The following is a 19,693-nucleotide window of genomic DNA, read 5'->3' on the forward strand; positions in this document are numbered from 1 at the left end:
TGTATTATCGAAGATATAATTCTTTAGTCCAGCATCATGTTTACATCATAGAAGCTCAGATTCAGAAGCATGGCTAAAGGTTACATTTAAGTGAACGTGACATTAATGTGCATTTTAAATCAAGTGTGGCAGCTACAGTCCCATATGTTGGGGTAGCTAAAGATGTTCTGGCTGGGAAAATGAATTGTGGCAAAGGAGTTGTAGTCTATGAGTATATCTGTATTACAAAGAAATGATACCATTAAAGCAAGGTAAGATGATACAATGAAGTTATAGGTGTAATTAAGCTTGGAATGGTATAACTTCGTGTGCTCAGCACACGAAGCATATCTAAAGAGGAAAGCAAATACACAAACACGTAAAATCAAGATCCTACTCTACATTGGCTCGGCAATCATGTATGTTTATTTGTATTTTTAAATACAGTTAGAATTCTACTCTACATATTTTTTGTTTTCTTTTTATATTTAATACATTTCCCTTGTCATTAAAATTTTTTTCAAACACTTTTAGTTATTGACAAATATTCTATTTTATAAACACACACACATACATATGTACATACATCATGAGGAATTTAATAATTCCCCTGTTGGACATTTAAGAAAAAATTGGGAACACTCTTTTTGTAAATAACTTTATAATGAACATCCTTGTTGGAAATTTGACGATTTCCTTAGAATTTATTACTAGAAAGAAATTAACTGGATTCAGGAGATGGACATTTTTAACTGGATTCAGGAGATGGACATTTTTAACTGGATTCAGGAGATGGACATTTTTAACTGGATTCAGGAGATGGACATTTTTAACTGGATTCAGGAGATGGACATTTTTAACTGGATTCAGGAGATGGACATTTTTAACTGGATTCAGGAGATGGACATTTTTAACTGGATTCAGGAGATGGACATGTTTAACTGGATTCAGGAGATGGACATGTTTAACTGGATTCAGGAGATGGACATGTTTAACTGGATTCAGGAGATGGACATGTTTAACTGGATTCAGGAGATGGACATGTTTAACTGGATTCAGGAGATGGACATGTTTAACTGGATTCAGGAGATGGACATGTTTAACTGGATTCAGGAGATGGACATGTTTAACTGGATTCAGGAGATGGACATGTTTAACTGGATTCAGGAGATGGACATGTTTAACTGGATTCAGGAGATGGACATGTTTAACTGGATTCAGGAGATGGACATGTTTAACTGGATTCAGGAGATGGACATGTTTAACTGGATTCAGGAGATGGACATGTTTAACTGGATTCAGGAGATGGACATGTTTAACTGGATTCAGGAGATGGACATGTTTAACTGGATTCAGGAGATGGACATGTTTAACTGGATTCAGGAGATGGACATTTTTAACTGGATTCAGGAGATGGACATGTTTAACTGGATTCAGGAGATGGACATGTTTAACTGGATTCAGGAGATGGACATGTCACTAAAATAATTGCTTTGGTTGTATCAGTTCTATAACACTAGTAGTGTTGGAGAGCACCTACTTCCCTGCACCACCTTTCAGTCATCCCATGTGAAAAACACAAACTTTTCCTCCTTCAAACCACTTACTTACCACCTCACCGTGTGCGAATTACATTGAAATGACAGAGAAGAAGCATAGATGAGAATAAGCCAATACCAGTGTGGAACCATATTGGCGAGTGGGCGTCAGAGGATTAGAGATTCCAATGATATCACTGAGAGCGGGAAGGTAGATGGGATAGGACAGATCTTCAGGTCAGCACGGAGTGGGCAACATGCTGGAGTGCTCACTGCGTAAGGGGATCCGAGGGGACCTGTTTTGTCCAGGAAAGTCTTAAAGATCTTGTGATTAACAGGTTGGAGGGCAGGAGCACAAGAAGAAATCAGAATGCCTCCACCCAGTTTCATCCATTCAGGGAATTTGGAAGCAGTAGTGTTCACCTTAGGGAAAATACAACAACAAACAACAGTCCAGTTCTCTAAGTTGGTATTTTTCAAACTAATGACAGTGAACCTGTGGTAAGAAATATGTTGTACATCAAACCTAGTACACAGGTACAAACTCAGACATATAGAGATTTAGCCTAAATTGTTTCATGGAACAATACTTATTTTCATATTTTATGATTAAAGTATACCATTAATATACAATATTTTTGTTAATAATTTAATTAATAATTTAGCAATTAATTAATAATTTAATAAAAATGGACAAGTTGCCAAATAATCAACACTAAAACAAAAATTAGGAAAAGTTTTAATTAATTAACCAACTGTGCTTACCTATAGGTAGTGCATTCCGGTTTAGAGCATCAGAGACAGTGCTGCCTACACATCTAGTGCACTGTTGAGCCATTTTCTTTTTAACATTTTAAAATAGGTCAAGGATGAAAATTCCAGGTTCACCAAAAATGGTGTCTTTTAAATCCTGATAATAATAATGATATACTTTTTGTGCTACACTATGAAAATTCATCTTTACCCTTTCTCTAAAATAATGATACATACTATCTTATAATCATTTTTTTAGAGTAAATGAAAAACTAAAATGCATTTCCTTCTTTGGCCACCAAATTCAACTCAAGAGTTTTGAAAAGCTAAACTACCTTTTATTCAAATATTATTCTTTAACATTTCATATTTCTCTTCTTGAAGGTAATGGTTAGAAGTTTAAAATAGTGAGGTTGCAACAATTTTCTAGTTTTATCTCATTCAAACTGTCTTCATTGAATAAGTTCTGTTCAGCATGTTATAAGAATGTTAAGAACAGATAGCTACCAGGTGATTCTTTTTACATAATTGTTTTGACCTTGAGAATAATATCTTTTGGAACACTTTGATGTGTTTGACATGTTGAATCACACAATTTCCCCTTTATAGTTCCAACTTAATTTGAGAAATACCAAAATCAGTTAAATATGCTCTTCTGTTATACTTGGATGTCAATTTTGAAAATACAGAGGGTGCCAAAAAAATGTGTACAGATTTTAAAATTGTAATGCTTAATATATCCCAATAACAAAAGATGAATACAAGTCACGTTTGACTTCTGCAATTACAAGAGGTGCTCATAGTGGTTACTGGCGGGACACTGACAGCGTCCAGACACTTCTGATTATGGTGAACTACTGCTTGAGCAACGTTGACCAAAATGTCCACTTATATATATATTTTTTGTATATGTGCTCCCGAAGCGAGCACATATATATATATATTTTTTGGCCCCCTGGTATTTGCCAAATGAAGCTGAGCTTCAGTTAGAAAATTATCAATGCCATTCCTAAGCTCAGACACCTTGCTTAGTATATCCGGTGCAACAACAAACAAATGGGTGTGATGTAGTAAGTGCATATGTTTACCTCCAATCTCTGAATAAAATATTTTTAAAAATCTGTCCTTCAATGAGATTCATATAATGCGAATGACACCTTCCACTGTGTTTTCTGTTATGTCCACGAACAACGGTGGATTTCTTTGTATGCCAAAGCCTAATGATAAAAAAAGACAGTGATTGCAAAATATTGCTATGGATATCTTTTAATTTTTAAATCATAATGTTGTGTTTCTATTCTACTTCCTGCTCCATTCTTTACAGTTTTTCACTTTATGTTTACTGAGAGTGCAGTTCCCCAATTCTGTAAACATATCTAATCCAGATGTGTATAAAGTTAAAATTATACACTACAAGTCCTCCACATGCAGCTGATATAAGCTAGAAGAGCTATCACATGGCTTGTGATAAAAGTGCTCTTATCAAATTGGATCTCAGAAATCTATACCAGCTTCTAAGTATGTATGAAACATTACTTCTAAATGTCAGATAGTGTTAAGATTTGGAGAGATACTGTGTAATCACTAAGAGGGGCGTTTTTGAATTTATCATCAAATTTATCTCACCCTGTTCACAAAATATCCTGACATGCTGGAAGAATAAGTTTTTCAGCTGCAGTGTCAGCCATTTTCTTGTTTGCCAATGCCATGGGATGGAATGAAAGGGTAAGACTTTCTAATTAATAGAATGGCTAAGAAATTTATCAAATGACTAAGTTATAGAATGACTAAGAAATTCTGTCAATAGCTTGATTTCTTTTTGTTTAACAATTTGAGCAGCTTATTGAAAAGTTAAGCATACTTGGTTTATAAGTATCTTTTTAATTTTGAAGTTTTAGTGGTTTGTTTATAGGATTGTCATTAGACTTTAGCGTTTACCATTTTTACTGGGTGTTAGACATTGATAAAACCATATAAACTCTTTACAGTCTTTTTTATTGGAATGCACTTCAGATGAATTCAACATTTGCTGAGTTAACATTTATCTCTTTATTGTCATTATTGACTCTTAGACATGCAGCAATTCAACTTGAATATGCATTTTCATTTCTCACCTCATCTTTCTCGTAAAAATAATGTGCCCCATTTTTAAAGTAATTTATTCGCACTGAGTTTAATGAAAATGTTGCAATTATCATGTGCTAAAAATATTCTCAATTTTAATGTCCTTTTTAAAAAACATGCTGGAAGTTCTTATCTAGAACTTGGTTCACACTTTTCCTCAGAATTAAATACGATTCTACTGCACCTCAATCACTTCATGACTAATGGCAAAAATATGTGTGTGTGTGTGTGTTTATAAAATAAAATTAAAATTATGGTGTTATCATTCTGTCAGGGTGTTGATAAAGTGACCATCATACACTGGAAATTTTTTTTTAATTTATTGGGGTCACAATTGTTAGTAAAATTACATAGATTTCAGGTGTACAATTCTGTATTACATCATCTATAAATCCCATTGTGTGTTCACCACCCAGAGTCAGTTCTCCTTCCATCACCATATATTTGATCTCCCTTACCCTCATCTCCCTCCCCTCTCACCCCCCTTACCCTCTGGTAACCACTAAACTATTGTCTGTGTCTATGAGTTTTTCTTTCTCGTTTGTTTGTCTTGTTCTTTTGTTGTTTTTGGTTTATATACCACATATCAGTGAAATCATATGGTTCTCTGCTTTTTCTGTCTGACTTATTTCGCTTAGAATTATACTCTCAAGATCCATCCATGTTGTCACAAATGTTCCTATATCATCTTTTCTTACCGCCGAATAGTATTCCATTGTGTATATATACCACAACTTCTTTATCCATTCATCTATCGAAGGACATTTTGGTTGTTTCCATGTCTTGGCCACTGTAAACAAAGCTGCAATGAACATTGGAGCACACATGTCTTTATGTATAAATGTTTTCAGATTTTTTGGGTAGATACCCAGGAGAGGGATGGCTGGGTCATATGGTAATTCTATTCGTAAGTTTTTGAGGAACCTCCACACTGCCTTCCATAACTGCTGCACCAGTCTGCATTCCCACCAATAGATACACTGGAAAATTTAATGAGACACCATAAGCAAAAAATTTAATGTCCCATGTCACTTAATGTCAGTGGATATAATCATCAGACACATTGCTACGGGACTGATTACTGCATATGTTGAAATATTTTAGGAACCATGCACTGGATTCTGATTTGTATTTCTAATCTGTTTTATTTGATCTATTTATTTTTGAAAATTGCTGGTTGAGACCCAGCAATTGGTTTTATTATTGTTAGTTTTATTATTCACTGTGTAGAACTTGTATTTTAAAAAATATCGCCCTAAACGAATGGGATTATATGAAACTGAAAAGCTTCTGCACAGCAAAAGAAACTATTGACAAAATAATGAGGCAACCAACTGAATGGGAGAAGATTTTTGCAAACAGTGCCTCTGATAAGGGGCTAATATCCAAAATATACAAGGAACTCATGAAACTCAACAACAAAAAAACAAACAACCCAATTGAAAAATGGACAGAGGACCTGAAGAGACATTTCTCCAAAGAGGATATACAAATGGCAAATAGACATATGAAAAAATGCTCAACATCGCTAATCATCAGAGAAATGCAAATGAAAACCACAATGAGATATCACCTCACCCCAGTCAGAATGGCTTTCATCAACAAGACAAATAATAACAAGTGTTGGAGAGGCTGTGGAGAAAAAGGAACCCTCATACACTGTTGGTGGGAATGCAGACTGGTGCAGCCGCTATGGAAGGCAGTGGGGAGGTTCCTCAAAAAATTACGAATAGACCCAGCAATCCCTCTCCTGGATATCTACCCAAAAAATCTGAAAACATTTCTCTATAAAGACACGTGTACTCCAATGTTCATTGCAGCTTTGTTTACGGTGGCCAAGACATGGAAACAACCAAAATGTCCTTCGATAGATGAATGGATAAAGAAGTTGTGGTATACATGCACAATGGAATACTATTCGGCGTTAAGGAAAGATAATATAGGAACATCTGTGACAACATGGATGGATCTTGAGAGTATAATGCTAAGTGAAATAAGTCAGATAGAAAAAGCAGAGAACCCTATGATTTCACTGATATTTGGTATATAAACCAAACACAACAAAAGAACAAGACAAACAAATGAGAAAGAAAAACTCATAGACACAGACAATAGTTTAGTGGTTACCAGAGGGTAAGGGGGTGGGGGGTGGGTGATGAGGGTAAGGGGGATCAAATATATGGTGATGGAAGGAGAACTGACTCTGGGTGGTGAACACACAATGGGATTTATAGATGATGTAATACAGAATTGTACACCTGAAATCTATGTAAATTTATTAACAATTGTCACTCCAATAAATTTAATAATAAAAAAAACCCATCGCCCTAATAAAATTGACTCATCTAGTTTGAGAGGCAGAGTTAAAAACCCCGTGTGGGTAGTGATGACCCAGAATGATGCCTTCCTTATTTTGGCATGGAGAAAGGGGGGTGCCGTCTGTGTGCTTCCCCCCACACCAGTCACCAAAGCCTGCAGTCATGTTGCACTTACCTGTCCTGGGTCCAGAGTCTGCTTTTCTGCTCAGAGAAGAGGCTTGTTGGAGAAATGGACCTTCATGATGGGTAGGTGAAACCCATTCCGATTAATTGTATTAAACAACTAAGTTTTAATTTAAAAACATGATTAGATAGTCGGGATCATCAGACATTTGAGGAAAAAAGCCCAAATGATGTGTCCAGATGGAGTCATTTTTATTCAGCTTCCTCAGCATGTAGCAAGCGTTCTGATCTTATAATCCGTGGTTTTATTTGGTTTCGTTGCATTTTCATTCATCATTTTCTTATTCACTCTCTTCGATCCTTCTATATCATCTGTTTGGTTTCTAAATCTCCAGAGCTTCTATTAGATGAATGCTGAAAGATCCTCAGTGCCTACTATGAATAAAGGGTTAGCAAAACCTTTCTCCTTCTGAGTCTCATTTCTCATGTCATCTGTGTACGTGTTTTTTTTTTCCCCCAAAGGAAATCTTATATGTGTGGAATGAACCTAAATGGTGCATTAAAGGAATTTCTTTGCCTGAGAAAAAGTTATCAACCTGCGAAACAGTTGACTTTTGGCTAAAAGTGGGAGCAGGTGTGGGAGCTTTCACAGCTGTTTTGTTGGTGGCTCTAACTTGCTATTTCTGGAAAAAGAATCAGAAGTAAGTAACCTCATTGGAGTGACCATATAAGAATTGAAGGATCTCTTTTGTTGTGAAAATTTTAGACTTAATCATTATATCCAATAGTTTCTCTCAGAGACACAGAGAGTTTCTCCTAGGGAAGGAGTTGCAGGAAAGGCCTTTTAGAAAGCAAATGAAAGTGATTATTATTCTGGTAATAGAGAGATCGTAGAACATTAGAGATTATTGAATTAGACCTATTTATTACAAAATAAAGAAAAATGAAGGCAGGTTACTAAGGTCTAAGATCGGAAGGCAGATTTTCTCTCTGTGTTTATTTTTCTTTTCATGACAAAATGATGTCTTCTTGCCTCATCTTTTCTTTTTCAGTTGCTTGTGGGCAGGTATTTTCAAAGAAACAAATTGATTGTACAGTCGGATATCACCTTTATTTACTACAGGGCTCCAAGAATCTGGAGTTGAATATTGAGTCTACCTCCTCATTATATATTGATGTGTTACATGATTGACTTTTTAAAAATGATTTACATGTCAGTGGGGCTGTGAAAGTTCTATATTTACAGGATAATTGGAATATCTAGGGTGCTGAATAGAAAGGAATGAGTGAGATAGAGAAACTTTAAAGACTAAATTAATTGACCGTATGGTAGTCTTATCCTTTAGGAACTGAACTTAGGAATACTGTATAGTGAATTAGCTCCTAAATATTTATAAATTAAGAAAAGGCATTCAGACCTCAGGGTTCCTCTTTGTTTTTCAAAAGTCCATAATTGGACAATTTAGCCAATGTAAAATAAGTGACAGAGTTAACTGTATTGCACTGATTCTCTGAAATCTTAGGAAAAAAAATTGTGTGTAGATGGTAGATATATGAGAACAAATAGTGAGATGGCTGTAGGTGAGGGAAATTTGTTGGTAGAGCAACTATACTACAAGATAATTTAATGACCTGATGTATGACTGCCTAAAATAAGTATTGATTTATATTAAGCCACCGCTTTATCTATTTACTTATTTACCACTACTTAGACTGGAGTACAAGTATTCCAAATTAGTAATGACAACTAACTCAAAAGAGTGTGAACTCCCAGCTGCAGACAGTTGTGCTATCATGGAAGGAGAAGATAATGAAGAGGAAGTTGTATATTCCAATAAACAGTCACTACTGGGAAAACTCAAGTCCTTGGCAACAAAGGTGAGAACGGAATTTGAACCTGGTATGACTATCCATTAGGGGCCATGTTAACCTAATAGTAGTATTCATGCAAGCCCTGTCATTCAGCATATCTGTATCTGTCGGTATTTATCCAACAAAAATACTCTTAGAAGTACATAAGGATGTAAATACAAGAATATTCACTGTAGCATTATTTTTGCTGGTTAACCAAATAGAAACAACCTTAAACACCATCAATACGGAGTTAGATGAGAAATTTTCATACATCGAATAATTGTTCAATGCAGCTATTAGAGATAGAAATAGCTATTCCAATAGGTTTGAGATAAAATAAAAACAACACATAGGCTATCACATTTCTATTAAATATTCATTTGTGTTAGTATTTGCATAGAAAACTATAATAGTAGCTGCTTTGGGGGAGTTTTGAACTAATGGATGTCTTTATTCTTTGAAGTAATACATTTTTGTCATGTTTGACTTTTCACAAAGGTAATGTATTATAATAATAAAAGATCTCGTTCAAAATTTAAAAAAATGTATAGCAAGTTTACTTCATGTACAGAAAGTAAAAGTTATATAAGCTGTTGAGATACTAAACGTATCTTATCAGATGTCATCACATATATTGACTTTGAAATGATTACTGTATCCAAACAGATAGCCTGAAGCCTTAAATATTATTTGTAAACACATTTTATTGACATTCTTCACCATTGACTTAGAAGATGAGAAATCATCAGTTTATCCACTCAGGATTAAAAATATAATCAAACAGAGGAAAGAAAATGCATTTCAAATGGTTTTCAGAAGGAAGGACAAGTAGCAAAGGGTTATATTTATTGAGAGTGTTTAGTAACCATTTCCTTTTACTCTCCTAATTTAAGCACATCAATATATCATAGAGGATCACTTAAAAATAAAGTGAATAAGCCATATTCCCCTTCTACTAATAGTTATTTAATTTTTCTTTTCTCAATATGGTAGTTTAGGAAGGATACTGTTGCTATGGAATCGTGAATGTACAGTGATTGACGTTTTACCCTACTTTCAGTCTAACAAGTGAGCCTGCCACAGTTTCATGGACACTTTAGAAGATATGAGATTCCTGGTCAGAGACAAAGGGCAGTGGAGCACTCATAGCAGAAGCACTAGCCAGAGTATCAGCGTTTATACAAGTTCCCAAAGCCCCACTTCCCACAGGGCTATGTGATAAGGGATAGAAGACTCTTGCACACACAGTGGCTTGCATTACAAAAAAACAACCCTAAGTCTTAGGAACCTGAATCTCTTACAATGGACAGTAAGCATCCCTGTCCTTTGTTCTAAAGGGAGACATTGTTGTTATTATACTAAACAGGTAGCGTGCCTGTTCATTGCTTCAGAGGGAGACACTATTTCCAAGACTGTAAGCAAGCCTGCTCTTTGCTCTGGAAGGAGATAATATCTTCCAAGGCTGCTTTCTATACAAATGTCCTTGAAAAGATAGTCTAAACAAAGGGAAATGAGTGTCTCACTCATAAGATGTGCAGAAATGCAAGAGAACCATGGAGAATTGTCTCCCCAAAATATCAAAACCTCGTTTCTATACCATCTCGGCTTCTGGTGAATTTCCCCATTAGTATAGCACTCTGTTGCCCACTCTGATTAACTGACTGAGGCTGGAATCAAATCTGGTCAATTTACTTCATACAGCGCTTAAGTAAAGCTACTACCAACAGAATCTCAAACAGCAAGATGAGGCCAACCTGTATTATTAACCTCGATCATAACCCGAGGTATCCAGACCTAACTATCTGAACAAATCCCATAAGCCATCAGGATCCTCTTTAGGAAGCTATGTGGCTTTCTCTTTAAGTCCCAGTACTGAGCTGTCTCTAAAACCTGAGACCTATCAACTGGCACCAAGATCTTTCCTCCAGAAGATTCGGGTGGAAGAGAGTCAAGAGAGTTTTCAAAAATTGCAGAGACCCATTGTCTCTCCCACTTTTGTCTACTTGGGCCATGGTAGGGGAATTTGGTGAGCAGTATACTCAATCAAATGGTCATTATCCTTTTGATCTAGAGTGATACAATCTAACAAGACAATCCAGGTAGGATTTTAGTAGTTTCACATACTTTGTCTTGGTCCTCAAGGAAGAAGTATAGGGCAATTATATTTTCCATAACAACAAGTAGACAGTGAGTTGATGCTGACCTGAATGCCTCCAAAAGCTGAAGTGATGGCATTTATTACTTTAGCTGAAGTCAGAGACAATTTTCGCACCACCTTTTCTAATTGAATGACTGCCCATACGTTGAGCATAAATCACAAGTCAGTTATTCCTCTAGGAACCTCCTCTCAGTAACCCAAAGTAGTCTTATTTTGGAAAGATCCATGATCTACTGGGAATGTTTCCATAAATAGTCAAATTATGACCACCCCTAGAGTGTAAGTGTAAGCCACCATGTTTTTAGGAGGTAAGCAAGGTAATGGCTGACTTCTACATAAGTCTAGTCCTTGAGGTAAACATGGTATCTCTGGAGAGGAAGTATTATTTACAATTGTTGGGGGCACCAAGTAAGTCAAGCAGTACAAGTTAATAGTGCCTGTAGCCTCCTTGCTGCAGGGTTCCCAGTTCACCTTAAATAATTGTGTAGGGGAGATTGCCTTAGGGCAGTCAGTCCAATTTTCCCTGCTTGTCCACACCACAAACTGTGTGGTATTTGCCCACCTCATGGAATGAGTAATGACTATGCAAATGGAGGTATTGATTGTTGTTATTCTTGGGCAGGAGCTGGGGCCATCCCCTGCTGTTTTTGTTAGATTTTTCAGTAGGTTTAAGGAGAATGGCAACCAAATTGTGGTTAGAGCATCTGCTGGGTGTGGTAGGCCCAGTAGTCACTTAAGTTTAAGGCACTTAAAACAGTTTGAGAAAGGAACCCTAAGGCATTTTCCTTCCTAGGAAGGTGACAGGTGGCTCTTAAAAAACAAACGATGATTAATGTCCTTCCATCTTTTCTACCTCTCAGGGTCTAAGGCATCTCTTCCCCAAGTACCTTATTATCAGACTGCATTGTTGCTCTCTTTCCACTGCCACAAAATCAGTTTGTCCCATTTCAGTAGCTACAACTTCGCCTTATTTCTACTCATCCCCTACTGGAACTTAAACCTATGTTCCAAACATTCAGGTATAAGAGGAGCAGGGCATTTTGAAAAACGTATGGGCACCCTATGTGTCCCCCACCCTTGTCCATGTAGGCCTAGGGGACTTGCTGAGCAGTGTAGTCAACCAAGTGGTCATTATTCTTTTGATTTAGGGTCATGACAGGCCAACAGAACAATACAAGTGGGTAACCCAGAATTATATTTGAATCTTCTAGGCTCCTTTCTGGCGGGGCTACCACCAGGCATCCTGGGGATTGCTGGTTGAGGTAAATAAGGACACATCATGCCCAGAAGTAGTCAGAGCAGAATCCTGGATTTTCATGAGTGTATATAACCTTAAGTAGAATCAATCGATTATCTCTCTCCCAGCTCCCATTTCCATTTGTTATGTTGGGCAGCATGATGGATCCATACAGCATTGGTGTGGCAATGTGTGCAGTCTCTATCAGAGGCTTAATTCCATTTGGTCTTTTCAGAGGGTGGGTCCTTACTGTGGGCATCTACATGAGCGACTAAGATGATCTGATCGGCCCCTGAGATCTATTTCCAGAGTTAGTTGTATGAAAGAAGGCTGACTAATATGCCAGTCTGTGGTTTTCCAAGTGGCAGGCCAAAGACTTAGCAATAGCTTAGGTCAGTAAAAATGTAATGAGGCTTTTCAAGAGATGCTTGGCCACAGCTATGAGAATGGCTTTGGGTTCTGCCCACTGAGCTGAGCAATCTTGTCGGTTTTCAGTTTTTCATACCTGGTGCTTGGATTAGGCAGCTAGAGCAGCCAGTGGCCACCATTGAGTTTTAGCTCAACCAAAGCATCAATGAATCAGGCCCAGAAATGTAGTATAACGTCAATGAATTGAGGGCTCCATGGAGCTAGTGGCTTCTTCATTTTGGTATGTGAGGTAGGGGGTAAAGTGTCCCTCAAAGGGAATGCTGATTTTCATGTAAGGCTGAGGTGTTGCTTGGGACAGACCAGCTGTGTTCTGGAATATCTCCTTTATATTAGACAAGTAAAGCTTATTGTGCCCTTCCTACCTTGTTGGCCCACCAGCCTTGTTGGCTGTCAGGCTATAGAGTCACAAGGTGGAAATGAAAATGGTGTTCAGTTTTGACAGGAGCTTAGTAACAAGCTAATAGCTGCTTTTAAAAGAATAGCCATGTCAAGGAGATGACATGTATAAAACCCCAAAGAATGTCTCTAGGTGAAGGCTGCTTCCCATTGCCAGAATCTCTAAGTGGCAAAATCATTAATCACAGTGAATTGTATCACAAAGTGGTCATTAGGATTGTGAGACCACAAAGGTATAGAATGTGACTCAGATTGCTGGACAGCTCTTAACGTAGCCTGTTGGTTTGGGCCCAAGTCAAAACACACTACTTTGTGGGTTAGCTGATAAAAAAAAAAAAAAGAGCAAGTAGAATACTCCAGTGAAGCCATACTGTCTCCAACAGCAGAGTCCAGTGAGGCACTGGTTGTTATTCTTTGACTGCTGGCTAGAATTAGCATTGAAAATCTGCCCCCATCATCTCAAGAAATGTTACTTAGTTTGCAGGTCCCTGGATTTTGTGGGGGTTGATCAACCATCTCTGCTGGCAGAAATCTGATAACACAGGCAAAGCTGTTGAGACCTAGGCTTCTGACTTGACACCAACAGGACATCATTTATATAGTGACAACTTTGGGCACCAGAAGTGATATTTGTACAGCCTTGACCCACAAATATGTTGCAGATAGCAGAGGAGTTAGGACCCCTGGGGTATCCCACTAGCCCTTCTGTACACAGGTCTTTGATCAGAGGACTCTTCTCTGGCATATAAGGAACTCTTCTAGGATACAAGGAAGGACAAGCATACATGGGCAATTCCTACTGTATATTTAGGCAAAGAAGCAACAACAGCAGCATCTTGAATGGGCACATAGAACCCCTCACACAAGGTCACATTATCTTCCCTTCCTCACTTCGAACATGGCTTAAACCCAATTTGTTGTATTTGCATGTCCTTTTGTCGATCTAAGCTTGACTCACATATTGTAGTTTTTTGTTTGTTTGTTTGTTTTTAAGGAATCCATCTATTTCTTGCTCCAATGTCACAACTTTTCAGTAATGCCTGGTTTTAAAATAAATGGTCAGGAAAATTTCCAGGGTGAGGATGATCACACTAACTTACCAAGATTCCTCCAGATCAGTTTCTCATTCTCCAGTGACCTTCTTCCACCTTGTAAACTCAATCTGGGGCAGTAAGAGCTCAAATACTAATCAGTGCCGCACTAAGTATTCCTATGGGAATTTGTTGCAGGGTAATTTCCCAGAGAAAGCCAAATCTCTGTCACTGCAGTCAGGACCCACTATAAAATCTCTGTCATCTCTGCACAGATCTGAAGTTGGCATGACAGATTGCAAGAGGTGTTGAACCCTAGGATAGCCTAGCTGTGGCGGTTCTCACTTAACCATCATTGAGTCCTGACACAACCATCTCCAAGTGAACCAGCCAAAATGCTAACAATTCACCTAGTTTCTACCCATAAGTGGATTTCATTTTTGTTTCAGTGCTCATTATAAGTGCATGTCTCTTTAACTTGTCAGAGAGGAGGAGAAGCTTTCTTTTCTGACCAGGATGAATTTTAGTATTAAAGGTTCCCATGGGGTACACCTGACGCTGATTGCCTGATTGGTGAGGAAGTCCTCCTTCCCAAAGGAGAATTAACAACATGCAGGCCACCATTTAGGCAGCTGAACTGTGAACTCTTTGAACCCACTTCTCAGTACTCAGCCTTCAAGCAGCTCCCCATTCCTCTTTATTTCCAGGAAATTAAGTGGAGGACCCTTTTATTGTCTTATTGACCATACAATTTAGTCAACATGTTTGCTACCAATTCTCATGGACTTCCCTCAAATCTTATTAAGCAGTGTGTGGGGCTCTCATCCTTCCTTTTCAAGAAAGACACCTCTCTGTCAATTTCCCATTCTCATCAGCAAAGCAGTGAAGAACTGTGGGAATTATGAAATCTTAGTCTACCTGCTAGTCAACAGATTAGCCTGCTATAGTTTCATGGACACTTCGGAAGTTGTAAAGCTCCTCAGTCAGAGACAAAATGCAGTTTATACTACTTGTGGACACACAAGTAGTAGCCAAAATTTCCATGTTTGCTGTGGTTATTGTACACACAGTGGGTTACATTATAGAAGAGGAGCTCTTAGCTTGGGGAACCTGGATCTTTTATAAGAGGCAGTAAGTACATTTGCCAATTGCTTCACAGGGAGGGACACTATCGAGCTTTCAGGACTGTAAGCAAACTTTTCCTTTGTTCTGGCAGGAGACATTATCCATCCAATGCTTTTGGGTGTATAAATGTCTTTGAGAAGATTAGCTAGGAAAAAGGACTGTGTCTTCCTCAAAAGATGCAGAAACAGGCGACCCATGGAGAATTATATGCCATCATCATCCACTTGGACTTCTCAACTAGTTAGGTTTTGTGATGCCATATTTGTAAGGGCCTTGTCTTATAATGAAATAAGCATTTAGAAGGCAGGGAGGTTTTTAAGAGAAAGTGATCTCTAAGCTGAATCTAAAAGAGTTACGTGAGAATTACTCAGGGGAGAGTGTGTGTTAAGTATGACATAAACTTTTAAGTGTTTCCTCATATTGCAATACATCCTCTTGTTATTTTATAGCTAGAGAATTAAAAGCTTAAAAAGGTTCTTGGGAGAAATCACAGGAAAGAGGGATACAGTTTTTCTCTCTGAGAAGGTTCATTGTACATTTTGTTTTAAATAGCAATTTTAGCCAATATAATAATTTAAAATAATTTTAATGAAAAAATTAAATATCCAAAAAGATGAAAAAATTATGCAGCGGTATAGCCATATACCTAGGACCTAAATTTTACTGTATTTTTTGCATATCTCTACATATTTTCATACCTCTATCCATTTATGAATACATTTCAAGGTAAATTACAGACTTTAATACATTTTACCCCTAAGTACTTCAGGATACATATAATTAATGCGATAATTCAACATTTTTGTTTTTTAGGGTAAAGTGTTTACATAGAGTGAAATGCACACATCACAAGTACATAATTTAATGAATTTTGAAAAATGCATATAACCCCAAATCTTATGAAGATATAAAACATTAGTTTCACCCTTAAAGTAAACTCATGTGCTTTTGCATGCAATCGATCCCCATTGTCATCCCCCAAAGGAAACTGCTGTAATGACTTTTTAAATTATAGATTAGTTTTATCTGTTTTAGACTTCACATAATTGTAATTACATAACATATTTTGTAATATATTTTGTGTAAGTTTTCTTTCATTCAGAAAAATGATTCTGAGATTCATTTACCTTATATTAATCAGTACTGGATTCCTTTCTATTCTGGAGTGGTGTTCTATTTTATGGACATGCCAAAATTTATCTGTTCTCCTCTTGATGGATACTTGTGCTATTTCTATTATTTGGCTATAAATAAATCTGCTATGAATATCATTGCACAAGTCTTATTGTATGTCCTATTTAAAAAAATTGTTATGCACGGTTTCATGGTACAAAAATGTTTATAAGTTTCTTAACTGCTGTGTCATGTAAAGTTTGCTTTATCTTAAGTATTCTTTTTTATGTTCTAAAGACCATGCCTTATTTGGTATTTCCCAATGCACTGGACTTGTGGGGTTTTATTTATAGATTTACCTTTCTTGACTTTTCTCAGCTATCTTTAAAAACACTTTTATTTTCATTTTTACATTTTATTTATTTCACAGTCATTTATGGGACACTGTGTGTTTGATACTCTGCCAGGTCTTGGTGATATATTAAATTAGACACAGTGTCTTATCTCAAAGACAATCTCATTTATAAGTGGAGGACACATACATATCACTCATACACTCATATGTATCATGTATGTCTCACTATATCAATGATAGGAGCAAAATCCCCTGTGAACACAGAGTACATAGCAACTAAAGCCCTATGAGGCTAACATGATTTTATAAAGGGTTTTCAATGTTTTACTTTAAATATTACCTTGAGGAAATCAACAAGTCTCTGCCTCCCCTCCCCTGTTCACAGGAACATGTGAATCAAATCTTCTGAAGGAAAGGCCACAAGTCTCAGATTTCCTGTTACTTCATGGCCGATCCCCTAAAGCTCTTACTTGTAATACACTATGCGCTTCTTGAGGGCACACGTTTTGTATCCCAAAAGTCTAATCCTATTCCTGCAAAACAATGAGTGCTTAATAAATATTTGAATTATCAGTGGTTATCCCAAAAAAGTCATGTCTGGGAAACATGAGACTTCAGGCAAGTTCTTACAGAGCCAGTGAGTTAGAGCACTGAGATTTGCAGTCTGCTCTCCCAGGGACTTATCATCTCAGCAGAAGCTGGAAAAAAGCACTGTGTTGGTGTTCGTGCTGTGATTTTTTTTTTTTCTATAATCCTGTCCCTTAGCCCTTAAGCTTGTCTGAAGTCTTGGACTTCTCCACTCAAATTAGAGAAAACACAAAAGCAACCTTATTCTTTCTGGCAGATACTCAGTGTCAATGTCCTATCATTTTCTCATTTTTACTTCTCTACTTTCGACACATAACCATTTGCACCTATGACTGGTTTGCTTCCTATTCCATCTATTCTTAAAATGATCCTAGTTCTCTTCAGCTTTATTCTCTTCAACAGCATAGTCCCTCCCTCCCTCCCGACCCCATGTCCTTCCAACAGCCTTTGGAAAGCGTTTTTCTAACTTTTACAGTGAAAACATAGGAAGAAATTGTACCACTTATTTTTCTTCATTCTAATGAAGAAAAATTTATTTTAATAGGCTACATTTTGAATGTATTATATAGAAAACACCAGTAATGATATATTTGAGTTAAAATTTTGATTTATTATTGAGGATGACTTGTTTTTAATATCTTTGGCATATGTGTACCCAAAAGATTTTCCTAAAACATATCAGTGAACACAAATGATCTTGTCTTATTGATTGGTGTTCACCTTATTTATCTCTGCCAGCCTTTTTCTTATTATTTATCCTATGTGATCTTGAGACTATGTAGTTTTTGTCAGTTCTATTTTGTCCACAATTCACCTGGCAAGGTCATCTATTTCAGCACCCAGGTCAGATATCCCCTCAGGAAGATCTCAGTGGTTTCTTTGCAAGCATCACAGCTACATATTTTGGTATCTATTGCAATCATGTGTTTGTTTGCGAAGATACCAAAATTTTTTGCATTGTCTGTCTTATCTCCTGGACATCAAAAGCATCCTTCAGGGTAGGCATGCTATCTGTTTTATAGCTGACACCTTCATTTAAATGTGAAATCCTAATTAGAAGTGGCAGGTACATAGATTACAATGACTGCCAGAACTTTCCTTCTGGACACATAAGATCCTAAAATCTTATTGGAATTTCAGTGAGTTGATTTTGTTTTAATATTTTTTTTCTTCGTAGGAAAAAGAAGACCGTTTTGAATCCGTTCAACTGAAATCCTCACGACCCCCAAATATATGAAAAGACAGCTCTGTAGACTTCAGACTAATGAACACAGAAACCTGCTCTCTAGTTTTCCAGGACCATAGTTTAGAGCCTGTCCTCTTACCCAGCACGTTGGTAATGTCACAGAGGAGGGCCTTGCAGCTGAAAAGGGAAGGAGGTTGAAATGTTTGATTGCCTTATCACATGGTCAAGTATCTTGCCAAAAATAGGAAAGCAAATGGTTTGAGTCTCAACTGAAGATGAAGCTCAACTCAGGAAGAGATTTATCTGTATATACACATAACCGAAAACCAAGGTTAAGCCCACCAGTGCACTATTGATGCATGCCATATAATTAATGGGTAACTTTGATTCTTTATAACTTTTACGTAAAAACTGTGCTTTGGAGGGCAGATGTTAGCATATGCATTGTGATCCCATTTTGTCTTTTCTTTGTTTATATTTTGGGGAAGATTTGAAAAATTTTTAAAGGTATAGTTATTTTTCCCATTATTTATTTTCCTGGCAGACCTTAAAACATCTTTTCTATTAAAAATGCTAATAAAGACAATAAACTTTTCATTTTTCCATAGGTTATCTTTCTTGATTTCAGAAGCCTACATAAGTAGTAATTTTTTAGGAAGAGTCAGAGGTGGTTTGGGTTATCTAAACTTATAAGCACCTTTGAAATTCCATTCTTGTTGGAGCTGGTAAGTGAGCTTAACTAAAAGTATTGAAGGAATCTTAAAAAAAAAAAGGCAAGGAGGAACCTTGACTTTCCATTAATACAAACAAGTGACACAATCACACAAGTCAAATGGCTTAAAACAGTTTATGCAATGCTTGAAGTATGATTGAAAATGAGTGAGAAAGTTTTTTTTTTATGTGATCACTTTGCAAAATCATGAAGACAAAAGTGGGATAACTTGTGTACAAGTACAGAAAACTGTACAAAGGTATTGGGATAATTTTGTGGTTTCCAGAAAATGGCAGTGGGATATTTGCCCTATGTCAAACATCAAAGTTTATATGGTTATTATTCTGCTACAAGATTTTGAGGGTTATGACTTCTGTGGAAGTTTTTCTTTTTAAGTCAGTAAGGCAGGAATTCAATTTTGGAAAACTGCATATAATTGTATTCATAATAAGAATGTGGTTGTACCATAAGCAATTATGAAATAAGTGTTGTTCTTATTCAAAAATGATCCAGATAATTGTGATATCTCCTGTGACAGGTTATTAGTCTTAGCACGTCTTAAATATTATTTATTGAAAGCAGTTTGAATGAAGTTGGACTTGAGTGATTTTATGTAAACCCTAATTGTTTTAGAACTGAGAAAGAGGGGAGTTTCCTGGCCATTGATGATCTAA

The 19,693-nt window shown here is 36.8% G+C and overlaps 1 protein-coding gene across 1 annotated transcript in view; it reads left to right on the plus strand.

The window, feature by feature from the left end:
- The window catches only part of ELAPOR2 (endosome-lysosome associated apoptosis and autophagy regulator family member 2), a 165,847-nt gene extending 146,933 nt beyond the window's left edge, over window positions 1-18,914 (plus strand). Inside the window, exons 20-22 of the mRNA XM_081079345.1 lie at window positions 7,358-7,536; window positions 8,548-8,713; window positions 18,299-18,914. Of these exons, the coding sequence (XP_080935471.1) occupies window positions 7,358-7,536; window positions 8,548-8,713; window positions 18,299-18,358 (405 nt within the window). The 3' untranslated portion in view covers window positions 18,359-18,914. The remainder of the gene's footprint in view (window positions 1-7,357; window positions 7,537-8,547; window positions 8,714-18,298) is intronic.
- The last annotated feature ends 779 nt before the right edge of the window (window positions 18,915-19,693 follow it).

This window comes from Rhinolophus hipposideros, assembly GCF_964194185.1.
Source record: "Rhinolophus hipposideros genome assembly, chromosome: 18".
Taxonomy (NCBI): domain Eukaryota; kingdom Metazoa; phylum Chordata; class Mammalia; order Chiroptera; family Rhinolophidae; genus Rhinolophus; species Rhinolophus hipposideros.